The sequence below is a fragment of the Trachypithecus francoisi genome, unplaced genomic scaffold (genome assembly GCF_009764315.1).
Source record: "Trachypithecus francoisi isolate TF-2019V2 unplaced genomic scaffold, Tfra_2.0 Lachesis_group20, whole genome shotgun sequence".
NCBI classification, from domain to species: domain Eukaryota; kingdom Metazoa; phylum Chordata; class Mammalia; order Primates; family Cercopithecidae; genus Trachypithecus; species Trachypithecus francoisi.
In genome coordinates, this window is record NW_022681466.1 from 45,289,857 (window position 1) to 45,306,909 (window position 17,053).

General features: G+C 54.2%; 2 protein-coding genes across 9 annotated transcripts in view; one reads left to right on the plus strand and one right to left on the minus strand.

Annotated features, from left to right (window-relative positions):
• The window catches only part of CDC27 (cell division cycle 27), a 506,999-nt gene that overhangs the window by 226,938 nt on the left and 263,008 nt on the right, over positions 1 to 17,053 (plus strand). The window lies entirely within an intron of this gene.
• The window catches only part of WNT3 (Wnt family member 3), a 53,868-nt gene that overhangs the window by 10,531 nt on the left and 26,284 nt on the right, over positions 1 to 17,053 (minus strand). The window contains exon 2 of the mRNA XM_033184117.1: positions 641 to 882. Coding sequence (XP_033040008.1) covers positions 641 to 882 — 242 coding nt within the window. The remainder of the gene's footprint in view (positions 1 to 640; positions 883 to 17,053) is intronic.

Here is a 17,053-nt window from a genome sequence, read left to right on the forward strand (position 1 = left end):
CTCCCTCCCAGGGCCTCCAGGTTCAAAGTCAAATCACGTGGTTCCCTGTCCACTTGAGGTACAGCCAGTTAGACTCCCGGGCTGCAAGATAGCTGGAAAGTTACCCAGAGGCCAGTGCACCCTCTAGCCCCACCATGATTCCTGGGCGTATCCAGCTGACAGTGCATGAGGATGAACAGGAAAGCCAGAAGGGCTCTTGGGGGGCAACGCAATGCTATGACAGCACCAAGCAGCTTCCTCGGCTCCTGAGGACTTTTTAGATGGGAGGGACCTGGGGGTGGCAGTGCTGTCAGTCCCACCCCAAAGCGGTATTTGCATAGCACTTAACACAGCATTGGGAAAATGTCACAAATGTCCACAGCGGGAGCCTGAGGCTCCCACTGTGCAAAAGCCAGGAAGGAAGTCTGTGGCCTTCTTGGTGTCGGCCCTCAAACCTCAGGATCCTGGTGCATCTCAAGGCAGCCCAGCCCCCAGCAGCACCTGGGAAGGTGTGGCAGCTATGCAACAAAATTTATCACCCTCCCAGAGGGACCCTGGCTTCAGAGAAGAGGCACCCTTACTGGGGTGGAAGGGCATACAGTCCTGATCCCTCCCCCCACCCATCTCCTTACCCCCCTCCCCCTCAGCCCTGAGGCAGTACCTTTGTCGAGGACGGGCCCAAAGATGGCCAGGCTGTCATCTATGGTGGTGCAGTTCCAGCGGCGGCCCCGGAACTGGTGCTGGCACTCCTGGATGCCCAGTTTCACGCCCTCGGCCACGCTGGGCATGATCTCGATGTAATTGCGGCAGAAGCGCAGTTGCTTGGGGACCAGGCCTGGGATGGAGCCGCAGAGCAGGGGCTGTGAGCCCAGAGATGTGTACTGCTGGCCCAGGGCCAGGGACCTGCAGGCAGACAGAGGGTAGTGACACTGCGGGCACAAAGCGCAGAGCCCATCCTGGGCTCCATGGACGCTTTGTGAACCCCCGGCGTAGGTGGAGAGGCAGAGGGCCTGTGCCCTGGCACCTGAATGTGCTACCTTTGACCTTGGGAGCGTGCCACCCCTCAAGGTGCAGAGCTCTGACCCAGGCAAGTCAGCCCTCTGGCTGTATCCAGCTTGCGGGGGGATGGGACCAGCAGAAACTGCTTGTGGGGGCCCATGGGGGCAATGCAAAGCCATGAAAAGAGGTTTGGACTAGAAAGATGGTATTTGGGGCCCAGATCCAGTCCTTTCTAGGTTCTGGGTCCAGCTTCCCTAATGGGCATTGAAGAGATCAGGCTGGGCAATTTCCAAGGCAGTCCAGGATACTGGGGCCACATGGACACTTTCAGTGACTCATGGGACACGCACGTGTGCGTGAGCGCGCGCGCGCACACACACACACCACCCTTGGCAATGCCCTCAGCCTCTTCCCCATGATGCTGCCAGCCCAGCCCAGAGCCTCCCAGTGTCTGCCCAAGGAATCACTGGCTTGCACCAAGCCCTTTGTCTACCAGGGCCTCCATGACCATCTTTCCAGTTCCCTAAAAGTTTCTAGAGCTCCACCTCTTTTCTCATGAGAGACTGGAGCTTGGCTTTGTTTCAAAACAAGTTTAGCACAGAGTCAGAAGGGAGATCGCAGATCTCACTGCCCACACCCAACAGCAGGTGACTGGTCAATTCACTCCATTCCTCTGCCCCTCAGTTTTCAATCAATATTCCATCAACTCTCTCAGGTTTTATAAAGAGTCAGCGACAGAAAGAATGACTTTATGGGGTGGGGCAGAAGAGTTTAAAATACTAGAAAACCAAGGTTGGAATTGATACTTTTCCATTCCCTCCCCTCAGCACAGTAACAGCAGAAATGACATTTTGTGGGAGAACCTGAGAAAATGACCCGTGAGTGTCAGTGGCCTTCAAGGACAATTGCAATCTGCCGTATGACCAGGGGCAGTGTGAGCTGGAAGAAGGGGCCCATCTCCTCTCCCAGTGTGTCCAGCACTGACCAAGGCTTTGGTCCAGCATTGGCCTAAGTCAAGTTTCCCACAAAAAGCGATGAGCAAAAGCCTCGGAAAGAGGGGCCGGGAGAAGACCCCATGGGGCAGGGTTCAGCTTTTTTGTGTACTTTTTAGTACACAAAACTTCTGGGCTGGAGGCAGGGCCAAGTCAAACATCTGCCATTTAGCAACTGTTACTGCTTGCCAGGCACTTTATAGGCAACATTTCTGATCAATTCCCGAACGTGAAGAACATCACTATCTCCTGGATGAGGAAACTGAGGTTTAGAGAGTAAATTAGCTTGCTTAAGGCTTTTTGGTACCGTGCCCTGTCTGCAGGGCTGCAAATGTCCCCGTTGAGCCTCCCTCCGGGCTCAGGCTGCCCCTCCCATGCTCTTGAGCAGCACGTCCAGTCCAGCTGTCCCCACAGCCCTGCAATCACTGAAGGGGAAACTGAGGGAGGGTTCAGTGCAGACAACTTGGCCTTGCACCATCCTAGATGGGCAGCTCAGGAACAAGATACAGGGAAGAAGGCTGGACTGTCCCCGCTCCTTCCTCTGGTGTTTGGGACCCAAAGCCCTATGCAGGACCGCTGCAGCGAGGAGCTGAGACAGGAGTGAGAGGCACTCAGAGACCCTTCCTCTGCCCTCCTCCTCCCCTTCCCGTTGCCTTCCTGCCTCCTCCTTCCTCCCCCTCTCCCAGCCCTTGCTTTACACCTTCTGGAGGCCGAGCCCTGGTCCAACAGCGGAACCCACAGGAGGAGCCCAAAAGGAGCACTAAGCCCATTATACAGATGAAAAACAGAGGCCGACCAGGCCAGGTGGCCCACGCCTGTGATCCCAGCTACCCAGGAGGCTGAGGCAGGAGAATCGCTTGAACCTGGGAGGTGGAGGTTTCCGTGAGCCAAGATCACGCCACTGCACTCCAGCTTGGGTGACAGAGCAACACTTCATCTCAAAAAAAAAAAAGAAATAAAGAAAAAGAAAAAGAAAAAGCACAGAGCACAGACCATCAAAGAGGAGCAACTTGTGCAAGGCCACACAGCCATATCCACAGAGCCAGGCCGGCTGGCTCAGGGGACTGAGGAGTCGGGGGGCCCACGCTGGCAAGGCGGCTCCTCACCCAGCTCTCCAAGGGCTTCCCTGCTTCCTCCCAGGTGGGTCTTCACAGCCCAGCAGAGCACCTGAGCTCTGGCACACTGCCTGGCATGGCTTGATTGGCCGCAAAGGACAGAGTGCTCCCCAGACATCTCCAGGAAGGAGACGCCACTGAGCCCTTCCTGCTGTGCAGACTTAGTCTCTCCTCTGCCCCACGGGGATTTCCTTCTGTCCCCGCAGTTACATGGACACTGGCAATACTAATGACAACTATTTATGTAGTACTTGCTCTGTGCCAGACACTTCAAATACATGATCTCACTGAATCCTCACAGCAACTCTGAGAGGTCAGTATTGTCATCCCCGTTTTACAGATGAGGAAACAGGCATGGAGAAGTTGGGTGACTTATGCAAGGAAGTGGCTGAGCCAGAATTCAAGCCCTGGGTTTGTCTGACTTCCAGTGTGATGTCCTCTGAGAATAATTCCTGAGCCTCAGACATGATGAGCTGTTTTCCCTCTTTCCACCAAACCCTGTCTCCTTCCTGTTGCCCAGGTCCCACCAACTGTGGACCTAGGAGCCATGGTGCCAGGGTCCCATCCAGCTCTACCACTTCCTAGCTGCTGATCTCAGCAATTTTCTTAACTTCTCTATACCTCAGTTTCTTTATCAGTAAAATAGACATGACAGGAGGAATAAGTGACACAATCCAGTGTGTGGCACGTGGGGAGCCCTTGCTAGATGGTGGTTGCTATGGTTACGGTGTGTTTGGAGCTGTCCCCAGCACTTTGTTCCCTGCCTTGTCACCAACCTCATTTCTTCCATCCTTGCATCCCTGACTTGGTAGAACACATCAGAAATCTCAGCCCCTTCCCATCCAACACTGGGAAGGATGCCTGGATCAGACCTCAGTCCTCACAGGGGTGGCGGAACAAAGACAGTTGTGATCTGGCTGAGAGTTCAAGGTCACGCAAAGAGTGCAGGCAAAAGGACATTTTCAGGATGCTCCATTCAAAGGCTTCAGTTCAGATGGGGACATCCTGCGAGTAATTAGCAAGGCCTCTGGCAATGGGGCTTAGCTCCTGGGCCGGTGTCAGAGACTAATGAGGCAGTGGCCATGGGACTGATTTCTGCAGGATGGCTGCCCTCCCCCAAACATGCCTGGCCACCCCCACCCTGAGCCTCCTGCCCCCACATTGCTGAAATTCCACCATCGGGGACACATTACTTTAACTCGCCACTCCTATTCCCCATTATTGAAGTACACGTTCCATTGAGGGAGGCGGCACAGTGAGTCTCATGCTCCTGGATTCTTTGTGCCAAAGTGCGCGTGGCTTTGACGGATTTGCCTAGCCAGCTGAACAACTGCAGTGGGGCCGTTTCACACTTCCACACCTTTGCGCATGCTGAGCCCTCGGCCCAGAGCACCTCTCCACTGCCAGGCCCCCAGGAAATATCCTGCCCATCCTTCGAAACCTGATTCCTAGGTCACCACCATTCTAAAGGCTTCTGTGAGCTCCCAGACAGAAGTCACCTCTCCTCCGCCTGAGTCTTTCCTATACCTAATTCAAACCTTCTTATCCCAAAGTGCTGAATTGATTTGTTTCCAATTCCATCTGGCTGTGCCGGTCTCCGTGTCCAAGAAGAGAGGTAGTATGTTCTCCAGTTATTCCCCAGTCCCTCCCCCATCACACACACACACACACACACACACACCCGCCCACTCGGCCTTCCAAAGGGCCAGGCACATGCTAGGTATTCGCTGATTCTGGAGGAAAGGAATGAAGAACTCTTCCAAAGGACCAGCCTGATGCCCCTCACTCGCCAGACCTCCCGGCATCCGGAGCTTCCGCCTACACACAGGACAAGACTCCTTGGTTCCGCTGAGGAAGTTCCTACGTTTAGGATCTGAGATGATGGCCAGGCTCCCAAGGGGGATAGAGACCTGCCTGGCACTGGCAGCTGGTGAGGGGGAGGGCAGAGGACCCTGCCAGGCCTTCGCAGCTGGGTCAGGGGCTATTTATACCCAACTCCTGGCCTGGTCCTTCCCTTCCCTAGGGCCCTGCCACCCTCCTCCTGAAGCTGGCTCATCCTCCACCCTGACCACCCACTGCCCAGCTGGGCTGAGGACAGACACGGGCAGCCAGGCGGATGGGCTGTGGGTGCACTGCACAACAGGCTGCTTGTGGAAACTTTGGTATTGACCCCTTGGAGTGAAATATTCCTCTCCAAATAAGCCAGACCTAAACCTCATGCGTGGCCTCATCTAACTCCCACCCCTTACCCCAGTTCTGTGCCTCTACCCTGATGATGCCTGCTGTGGCCAGAGGGCTGCCCGGGGCCTGCATGGTGAGCACAAGGCAGAGAGGACATTTGTTTTTCTATTTTTGAGACAGAGTCTTGCTCTGTTGCCCAGGCTGGAGTGCAAAAGCGTGATCTAGGCTCACTGCAACCTCCACCTCCTGAGTTCAAGTGATTCGCCTGCCTCAGCCTCTCAAGTAGCTGGGATAAGAGGCATGTGCTGGCCGGGCGCGGTGGCTCAAGCCTGTAATCCCAGCACTTTGGGAGGCCGAGACAGGCGGATCACGACGTCAGGAGATCGAGACCATCCTGGCTAACACAGTGAAACCCCGTCTCTACTAAAAAATACAAAAAACTAGCCGGGCGAGGTGGCGGGGCCTGTAGTCCCAGCTACTCAGGTGGCTGAGGCAGGAGAATGGTGTAAACCCGGGAGGCGGAGCTTGCAGTGAGCTGAGATCCGGCCACTGCACTCCAGCCTGGGCCACAGAGTGAGACTCCGTCTCAAAAAAAAAAAAAAAAAAAAGAGGCATGTGCCACCATGCCTGGCTAATTTTTGTATTTTCAGTAGATTTTTGCAATATTGGCCAGGCTGGTCTCAAACTCCTGACCAAGTGATCCACCTGCCTCTGCCTCCCAAAGTGCTGGGATTACAGGTGTGAGCCACCGCGCCCGGCCATAGAGAGCATTTCTAATCAGTGAATTCAGGTCAGCCTGGATTCTGCATTGACTTATGCACCTAACATATGGTGAGACACCTAAAGGCACCCTGTGCAGGGCATCCCGCCTGGTCTGATACTGGGATTGCTGGCCTCAGATGCTGCCATCCACCCAGTGACGGCCAATCCCCTGCGGATGGGGGTCTGGCTGCTGCCAGGGACCCCCACTGTGCTGCCAGCGCCCACTCCCTGAGTGATCCATTAGGGTATGCAGCCCTGCACCCACCCAGGTGGCCTCCCAGAGGGAATCACACACAATCTCCCTCCTCTACCCTACATACAGAACACAGGAAAAGAGAGCCCTGTCCCTCAAAAAGTTAAACAGAGAATCATCCTATAATCCAGCAATGCCATACCTGGTATACACCCAAAAGAGTTGAAAATGGGGACTCCAACAGACACCTGTACACCAGTGTTCATGGCAGTGCTACTCACAGCAGCCAAAAGGTAGAAACAATCCAAGAGTCCTCAGCAGACGAATGGATAAACAACAGGTGGCCCATCCATACAACGGGACCTTATTCAGCCAGAAAAAGGAAGGAAGCGGGTGTGGTGGTGGTAATCCCAGCACTCTGGGAAGTCGAGGTGGGTGGATCACCTAAGGTCAGGAGTTCAAGACCAGCCTGGACAACATGATGAAACCCCATCTCTACTAAAAATACAAAAATTAGCCGGGCCTGGTGGCACATGCCTGTAATCCCAGCTACTCGGGAGGCTGAGGCAGGAGAATTGCTAGAACCTGGGAGGCAGAGGTCACAGTGAGCCAATTGCGCCACTGTTCTCTAGCCTGGGCAACAGAGCAAGACTCTGTCCCCCGGCCCCCAAAAAAAGGAATGAAATTCTGATGCTTCTTTTTTTTTTTTTTTGAGATGGAGTCTCCCTCTGTCGCCCATGCTGGAGTGCAGTCGCCTACTGCAAGCTCCGCCTCCCAGGCTTAGCCATTCTCCTGCCTCAGCCTCCGGAGTAGCTGGGACTACAGGCGCCCGCCACCTCGCCCAGCTAGTTTTTTTTTTTTTTGTATTTTTTAGTAGAGACAGGGTTTCACCGTGTTAGCCAGGATGGTCTCGATCTCCTGACCTCGTGATCCGCCCGTCTCGGCCTCCCAAAGTGCTGGGATTACAGGCTTGAGCTACTGCGCCCGGCCGAAATTCTGATGCTTCTGATGCAAGCTGCAATGTAGAGGAAACTTGAAAACAAGCTAAGTGATAGCAGCCACACACAGAAGGACAAATGCTATATGATTTCACTTACATAAGGTTCTAGGTAAAGACACTCCAGCTTGGGCAACAGAGTAAGACTCTATCTCAAAAAAAAAAAAAAAAAAGGAATGAAATTCTGATGCAAGCTACAACGTAGAAAAACCTTGAAAACAAGCTAAGTGACAGCAGCCAGACACAGACGGACAAACACTGTATGATTCCACTTACATGAGGTGTCTAGGTAATTCATAGGGACAAAAAGTAGAACAGAGGTTGCCAGGGGCTCTGGAAGGGACAAAGTGGGAAGTTACTGCTTAATAAGTACAGTGTTAGGAGTGATGAAAACAGACAGTGGTGATGGCCGCACAGCATTGGAATGTACTTAATGCCACTGAATAGTACACTTTAAAATAGTTAAATAGCAAAATTTAAAAAAATAAAAGGAGGGGAGGTGTTTGCATCCCCAACCTCCAACTCCCCACCTAGAGCCCCTCTGCAGGACGAAATTCCAGAGCCCCGGGTCTAGTCTAATTCCCTCTTCCTCTGTATGGGAGGATTGAGACCCAGAGAGGGTTTGTCGTTTTCCGGGGTCACACAGCTGGCTGCCCGGGAGGTGGGAGGAGAACCCAGGGCTCACGATTCTTTTACCCACCAGGCTCCTAACCTGGGGGTGATGAATGCACATTCTCAGAGGCTTCTCTGGGGCTGGGCACAAAAGGGACCCACCTGGCTCCACATGGGTGGGGCTGTAGAAGGTGGACCCAGGAGCTGCGGCCCAGGGAAAGGCTCCCCTCTTCCCTCTGGTCTCAGGATGCCCTCCAGGGCCAAGCCTCTCCCAGTCATGCCTTCTTTGCAGAAGTGGGCCCTTTGCCCTCACCTTTTTCCATGCGGAAACCTAACCATCTCTGCCAGCCTCAAAGGGAAGGCATCTGAAGACTCTGATCTGAAGATCTGGTGTCTCTTAAAACGACTGACATGGCTGCTGAGAGGGAGAGGAGGAGGGAAGGTGAGGAGAGGGAGTCAGAAACCACCTCTCCTGTGGTCATTTTTCTCTCCCTGCAGTGGGGGCCACAGTGCTCCTGTCAACCCCACAACAGCCCAGGGCCAGGTGCTCCACCTGCTGGCTCCTGGGCAGTACTGGAAAAAGGCCCAACCTGTTCCTGGGCCCAGAGGGGCTCCACCCTCCACGGAAACTTCTAGAAGGGAAAGGAAAGGTTTGAGGAAAGAGCAGGAAGTAAGGAACCAAGCGTTGGCTTTGGAACTCAGGCCACTACCTTTCCACTTAGGTCAAGAAGCCGTTCAGGATTGGCAGATGTCAGGACAGGAAGCCCAGCCAGTTCAGGGGCACATGTGCATGCCGTGGGGCTGGGCCTGGTGGGCTCTGACACACCCAACTCCTGGAGCTTCCAAGAAGCTTACACCCGTAGTGACGAGGCAATCACTGCTGAGGATGAGGGAGGCCACAGGCCTGGACTGGAGGCGCTCACCTGGCTGCTTGGCAGGGGGCTTGTGACAAAGTCAGAGAAACCTAGCTCAGGATTCCAGCTGCCACTGTTCCTCGCCCTCCTGGAACACAAGTGCACCCTGCAGGTACTGAGCACAGGTCTGGACCTTGTCGACATTTCAGTACAGGGCCAAGGGTAAGGGGTTTCTTCTGAGCCCAAAGGGGCTCCGGTGGGGCTGTGTCCTGTGGCTCTGGGAGAGTGCCGAGGTGCCTCAGGGGGTGCCTTTCATCGAAGAAGTGGGAGATGTCTCCGGGCCTTGCCATGAGGGGCTAGTTCATTCTCTCAACAGGGGGCAGGGGCCCTCTGGCTCCCCTGCATCTCCAGCAGGGGTGGGAGCACCCTTGCCTATGTCTAGGACAGGAAGGGAAGGGTGAGGGTGGAGTGGGTGCAGGCCCTGAGCTGGGACCCATGGTCTTGAGATGAAACCTTGAAGGAGCAGCTGCCCGGGCTCCAAGCCCAGTGGGCTCCTGTCTTGATTTAGCCCCAGCTGTCAAGATTGGGGCCTGGTGATTTGTGGAGTCAGAGGAAGTGCCTGTCCTTCAGAGAGCAGGTTAAAGTCTGGCTTTGGTAAACAAAATCATTCACTGCCTATTCACTCAACACACACGAACTGAGTGATGACTCTCAGCCTGGCAGGGTTCCAGGTCTGGGAACGTGGAGATGAATGAATCCACACCCGAGGAGCACCCAGCCCAGGAAGCTGCTGTCAGTAACAGACCAACAAGCATTTCTTGAGCACCTACTAGGTCTGGGCACTTAAATGAGTGAGACATGGTCCCAAGGCACTTGTAACTTTCAGCTCCAGTAACCTCCGGGCCAGAGGGTGCATGGTCAGGGCGAGCGATCTGCAGGAACGGGGGCAAGTGGGTCCTCACTACCTCTGGAGGGCTCCAAGTGGAGCAGTTACTGAGCTGGAGAAGGATGGCTAGGGGCCCTCAGGTGGTGACAGGTGGCAGGGGGACAGCTCCAGACAAGGTGGCATGTCCCCCCACGCCAGGGTCTAGGAGCCACATAGAGGAGCAGAGGAAGGGAAGCAGCTAGGGAGGGGCCCTGAGTGCCAGGCATTATCAGACAAACCAGCACGTTCCTTAGCTGGGCTTTGGAATATTGTCCTGTCAGTCATGTGCAAAATGAGACAAGAGGTATGTGCTGGGAAAGCGGCTGGGAGGCAGGGCTGCGTGCATGCTAAGGAGACTCTGGGGCCTGGGGATCCATTGCAACCTCCCAGGGCCCAGCTCTCATTGTGCAGCTGGAGCAAGACCCATGCGCCTAGGTCACCAGGGTCTGTGGCAGGGGATGTGCCCCCTGGCCATCTCAGGACAGTGGCTTCAGGAACAGACAGGAAGCTGTGAATAAGGACTGGTAGCCATTTGATCCCATGCGAAACAGGAGGAAGGAGGAAGTATGGCCAAGGTTTTGAGCCAGGATGACCAGGAAGATGGAGATGGTGTCCACCAAGATGGGAAGGTAAGAAGCAAAGCAGCTTTGGGAACAAGACGAGGAAGTGTGTGGGGCCAGAGAGACCTCCAGGCACCACATAGAGATAGAACTGGGCCCAAGAGGGAAACAGAAGCTAGAAATCCATCTGGGGATGTTTGCCTAGGAGCTAAAAGTTGAATTATACTTTAGGCCCGATCTTGGCTGTGGGCACACGGGTGGGGGGACACTGAGCCTCACGGTGGGAGCAGTGATGCCATATGCCAAGGGGTGAGGTCACCAGGGAGGGGCTAGGGGCCGAGGGCCAGCCAGCCCAGCTTCAGGGCCTGAACCTCACACTAGGAGGCTGGAAAGGTGGGTTCTCCCAACACCTCAGCCCCTGCCCAGCCAACACTGGCAGCAGGCGCCCAGGTCTGGCTCGTGTTTTCCGTATTCCGGACGAAGTCCCCAAGAGATGCACAGCCAACATACCTACGCAGAGGGCCCCTCCCTCCTCTGCGCTTCCCCCTTTTGCTTTTCTTATGATGCATCCTAAGCCTTCAGTGTACAGCTGCCTTCCCTTGGGGACCCCTCTCTGACCACACAGTGGGACCTCCCAGCCCTAACCCTGCTCCTATTACAAGCTACAAAGCCAGCTCATCCCTGTTGTCCTGGGACCCAGGTTCTGGGTCTGTCCCTCAGGTTGGCTCGGCTAAACTCTGAGCCTTTGGGCTTTGGCCAGCCCTTCCTGGATCTGTCACCCTGCATTGTGTCACTAATGTCACCGTGAGTGCAGCAGGAACAGAAAGGTGAGGTCTGGGGGTGACTCTGAGTGGAAAGGGATATCCCAGGCAGTGATCCACACCACAGGAGAAAAACCCACGCACGCCGAGAAAAGATAACCAAGTAAAAAGCTATTCCTTCCCCTCAGGCAGGAGCCCCTGACGACAGGCCCTAGGAGCGTGGGAAACACACTAGCCCTGCTGGCCAAATGACCACTTCTACATTCTGTGAGCGACTTTAGCAACTCGCTTCTAAAGGTTCCCTTTCAGGACCACGAGGTGCCATCCGAGGAGGTGGCACAGCTCCGCTGCCAGGGACCACCTGAGAGTCCAGGAGGACCATGGTTCTGGACAGCCATGGGAAGAAGGAAAGGATGCAGGCAGAAGCTCAAAGCCAAGGGTTTGGCCACAGACTATACCCCAGTCAGAGGGAAGAGGCTGCGGGCCCTGCGCTTCATCCCAGGGAGCCCTGTGGGATGTTTCTTTGGGGAGAAAAGGGAAGGGAGGGAAGGGGTGTGGAGGGCGGGGCAGTGCCTGGGCTGGAATGTTGCAGCTTCTGTTCTCCAAAGCAGCTCCCGGAGCGCCTACCTGCGGCTCTGGCTGATCTGATAAGATGTGACAAGACGGCCTGAAAACTGTTGAAACCTGTAAAATGTTTAAACCTGTTTTTTGTTGTGTTGTGAGCATGAAGTGCTTTTTCTTTCTTTCTTACCTGCCACCCCACCCCACCCCTTCATTTCACAGGGAAGTGAAGTTGATAAGACTGGAAAAAGGGAGGAGGGTGCGAGAGAGGGATTGTTGCCTTCAGCCAAATTGTGGGCCGGGGCATGGAGCAGTCTGGTGGGACCTGGGGAGGAGGAAAGAGAGTGGGAACAGGAGGGAAGAGGGGGCAAGAAGGAGGAGGACAGGAGAAGCGGGGTAGGGAGGGGTCCTGCACCCCTGGCCTGCTCAGGAGCTGCAGCCCATCCTCCCCAGGACCAAACACAGTCCCCCACTTGGCACCCCAGAGGAACCCCAGGGCTGTGGGTCTCTTCCTTCAAGCAGGGGATTCACAGGGAAGGGCCTAGGCCCAGAGGGGTGTCCAGAGACGGGTAAAAGGCAGGGACCTCACTCTTCAGACCCCAGAGAGTCTCCCTGAGAGGCACCAAGCCCACAGGTTGGCACATGCTGCCTGGTGACCACAGAGGGAAGTAGCTCCCAAGGACACATGCCGAGAGCTGGGTCAGTTTCTCCACTTTGCTGTGCAGTTCAGGACTCACAGGTGAGCCCAGACGCCCTGTGCTTGCTCAGGTAGAGTCCCAGCCCTCTGCGTTCAGACACGCAAAGGGGTGCCACGCTGTCTATGTTACTGAGGATGCCATCAAGGCCCAGAGGCCTATTTGGGGTCACAGCATTTCTGCCCATCAGTTTTGGGTGATTGTCATACAGTTCCCCCTAAATGTCTAGTCTTGCCAACTCAGGGGATCCTGAACATTCTAGAACATTCTAGAAACCCTGATGGGCCCAGGTGTCTCTGGGGTGCTCATCAGTACAAAGATAGATGTTCAATAAAGACCATTTTTCTTTTCTTTTTTTTTTCCTTCTTTCTTTCTTTCTTTTTTTTTTTCTGAGACAGGGTCTCACTCTGTCACACAGGCTGCAGTGCAGTGGCACAATCACAGCTCACTGTAGCCTCGAACTACTTGGCTCAGCTGATCCTCCCACCTCAGCCTCCTGAGTAGCTGAGACTATAGGTACATGCCACTATGCTCTACTAAGTTTTTAAAAAATTTTGTGGAGATAGAGTCTTGCTATATTGCCCAGGCTGGGTTTCAAACTCCTGGGCCCAAGCAATCCTCCCACCTCAGCCTCCCCAAGTGCTGGGATTGCAGGCGTGAGCCACCGTGCCCAGCCACTAAAGACCTGTTGAAGAAAAGTCTCCACCTGTGAATGTTTTCTTACTATTTGAGTAGGGTGGAGGCAGTGGGTGGGGGCGAGGTGGGGGGAACAATAGGAGTGTCCTGGAAAGGCCTTAGGAGCATTCTGTAAATGACCATGCATGTTAGTGATTCCATTACAATGTTAGGTCATAAAATGTCAAAGCTAAGGGGGACTTTTGACATCACCTAGTTCAGCTCCTTAGGGGAATTAAGGCCCAGGGAAGCGCTGTGCCTATAAACATTCATGCTGAGTCAGGCCTTATGCTGGACGCTGGGAGCACAGTGCGTGGGGCACTCCTGGTCTTGCAAGGACTCCCAGCTGAACCTGGAGCTGCCCCGAGGGAACCCATCCCCCTCTTTATGGTAGCCCAGAGGCCACCCATCCTGCCTCACACCTGACAGCACTGGCCACCAGGGCTGGCACCTACCTGGACTGTCCCACCCACTCCCTTATTCTATGCCCTTCAGAAAACCAAGGACAGTCCCTGACCAGCTGGCTACTGGGGTCAGGGATGCAGGCGATGCACTACAGCAGATCACTTGGGGTGGTTTTAAAAAATACAGATACCTGGGCTCCAATATCAGCATGGCAGGATCAGAGCCTCTGGGGAGGGGTCCAGGAAACTGGATCGTTAAAAACCTCCGCCAGAAGTGTGACAGCAGAATGGTATGAGATGATGCAGCAGGAAGACCCCAACCTTCCCTGTGACGTTCTTTGGCCAAAGATGTTTCATCTGATCTAACCAAGCTTTGAGAGGTAACTTCTGGTTATCAGGGAACACAAGGGACAGAGGAACAAACCAAATGACACCATGGGGAAGCAACAGGACAAATTCAGAGCAGGGTTTGAACCCAGGGCCTTGCCAGTTGGAGTACCAAACCATGGCTTGGCACTTTGAGGCCACAGTGCACTGGACACTGCCCAGGGTTCCAGCTTGGACCTCCAGCTGGGCCTGGGCCTGGAGCCAGCAGTGGCAGGTGCACATGCAGGAGCCAGCTGCAGGTCGGGAGGCCTCACAGGAGGTGCTGCGACCACACCCGGGTGCTCAGGGCAACGATCCCACTCTCTGCCTTTCAAGGTGGGTATTTCCACCACAGTCCCAGGAGGGCTTCTTTGCGCCGCGTCCCCCCACGGCGCTGAGGATGGGCAGGTGAAGACAGCCCTGCCCAGCACCTGGACTTCCCCTGCTCTATTTAGGGAGGCCCCACCCAAGTTCAAAGCGTTGGCTGCCCCTCCCTCGCAGCCCTGTTCCCCATCCCCAGGCGAGGCAGTCCAGAGCGAGCCTCAACATTTTCCTCTGCACCTCCTTCCCCCAACTTCATCAGTCCCTTCCGCCCATTCTTCCGCAGGGTCCTTGCTTTAGCTCTGTCCTTATAACAGGTGCCTGGGTTTGCAAACATGCACTCAGCACCTGTTAGGAGCCAAATCTGAGTTCATGACAGACCCACACAGGACTTCATTACATATTCCAGCACCCAGCAGGGTGGGCCATTGGTTCTCATCCCTGGCTGCATAGTAAGTGGCCCTGCTGAGCTTAGAAACAAGGCTGCCTGGGCCCCCTGCGGAGAAAGGGATTTAAATGGTCCAGATGCCCCTCCCCTCTGTGGTGTCCTCCCCCGCTCCCTCAAGGTTGAGAAGCACTGCCCTAGTTGCAGACAGGGCTGGGGACCTGCCCACGGCCACACCCCGGGTCCACCGCTGAAGCTCCTGGGTCCTCTGCCCTCCCCCTGGGCCCCACCTCCTACTCCCAGTACCAGTCCCTCCTTTCCAAGTTGTTAGGATCAACCCATCCCCTGTTTTCCAACCTCTGGTCTTGTCCACTTCCTCTCCCGAAGTAGCCCTCCCCCATCATCGCTCTCCTGGCCTCTCAGCAAATCTCCATCTTCACGGCCACAGAAGCAACACTTTCCTGATCCAGCAGCCATGAAGAAGTGTTTGGGCATGCCCCTCCATTTCTGTGCACCTTGGCAGAAATCAGACGCCAGCTACTGTGCTCGCATTTTATGTGTGTTCCAAAACACACGCTCACATACATGGAAAAGGACAAGATAAAAGACGTGTTTCAAAGGAAATCTTTCCTCAACAGCCTCATGCGTCATCTGGAGACCCCTGCCCAGGCCTGACTCCTCGTCTCCTCTGGGGTTTTCCTCTTTTCTTTTCCCTTCTTCCTGATTTCCCCTCTTAGTTTTCTTAACCGTGCAGTGGGGTGTATCTCGTTGTGAGTAGATGGAAGTTCTCTCTGCAAAGGTACAGGATGCTGACACTCTCGGGGCTCAAGGTAGCAAGCCTTTCCCCTACTGGGTTAGGGGCTCCACACCTTCCTTGGTTCTTGCCTGCAGCTACATTTCCCCCCACCTGAGGACTTCACTTTCCTTACTCTTTTTTTTTTTTTTTTTTTTTTCTGAGACAGAGTCTTGCCCTGTCACCCAGACCGGAGCGCAGTGGCGCGATCTCAGCTCACTGCAACCTCAGTCTTCCAGGTTCAAGCGATTCTCCTCCTTAGTAGCTGAGATTACAGAGGAGGACCACCACGCCTGGCTAATTTTTTTGTATTTTTAGTGGAGACGGGGTTTCAACATGTTGGCCAGGCTGGTCTCAAGCTCCTGACCCCAAGTGATCCGCCTGACTCAGCCTCCCAAAGTTCTGGGTATATTGCAGACGTGAGCCACGGTGTCCGGCCTCCTCACTGTTTTCTGACCAGGAATGGTCCCCTCTGCTCACCTCCTCTCCCACTCCCTTCCCTCCCCTCACTGTGTACAACACCCCGTCACCCCACCAGGCCAGGCATGTCCTGGTAAGGTGCTGGGGCACAGGGAATTTCTGTAATTTCTGTCTGCATTCTATTCACATTCATCACAAAAGTAGGAAGGCATTTCTTCTGGGGGAAACACACTTTGTGTAGAAAAGATAAAAGCTCTCTCTGGCTGGCATGGTGGCTTACACCTGTAATCTCAGCACTTCAGAATTTTGAGGCAGGGGGATCACCTGAGGCCAGGAGTTTGAGACCAGCCTGGGCAACACAGCGAGACCCTGTCTCTACAAAACACAGAAAAATTAGCTGGGCACGGTGGTGCACACTTGTAGTCCCAGCTACTAGGGAGACTGAGGCAGGAGGATCACTTGAGCCGAGGAGTTCGAGGCTGTTAAGCCATGCTTGCACCACTGCACTCCAGCCTGGGCAACAGCGTGAGATCCTGTCTCTTAACAAAACAAAAGAAAATAACTCTCTCTTACACATACACACACAGAAACAGCAAACATTTAACGTCAAAAAATTATAATTCTCTACAAATGGGATGTGTGTTCAACATAGAAGGCAAAATGTCAATGCACATTAGCTCCAGTTAAGGTTCCCCCAGGAGTCACCCTTGCCTAAGAGAAGGCCCAAATCACCATGGGTGGGAGGAGCTGTCCTCCACACAGAGGGGGTGATGACATCATGGAGCACCTTTATGGGGACACTCAGGCTGTGAATGAAATAAAGAACGCTTTTATAGGTGCATACTCACGATGAATAAGATAAGGTGGGGTACATTTATTTGGGCAGAGAGTGGCTAATAAGGTAGTGAAGAACTCCACTAATTTCCTCAACTCTGCTCTAAGTAAGGTAGTAAGGGACCCTATTTACTGGGACACTCAGAGTGGCCATTATTATTTTTTGAGACACAGTCTTGCTCTGTCACCCAGGCTGGAGTGCAATGGTGCTGTCTCGGCTCACCGCAACCTCTGCCTCCCGGGTTCAAGCGATTCTCCTGCCTCAGCCTCCCGAGTAGCTGGGACTATAGGTGCATGCCACCACACCTGGCTAATTTTTGTATTTTTAGTAGAGACAGAGTTTCACTATGTTGGCCAGGCTAGTCTCAAATTCCTGATCATGTGATTTGCCCGCCTCTACCTCCCAAAGTGCTGAGATTACAGGCGGGAGCCACTGCGCCCGGCCAGTGGCCATTATTAATAATAATAATTAACATTTATTGAGCCCTGACTATGTGCCAGTTGCCATGTAAAGCACTTTACATAGAATACATCCTTTAATTTGCCAAAGAACCCAATTTGACGGATGATGACATGGGCTCAGAGAGGCTAAGTGACTTGTCTAAGTCACACAGCTAGGAAATGGTGGCACTGAGATGACAAATAAAGCAGTGAGGGCTGAGGGAGGTG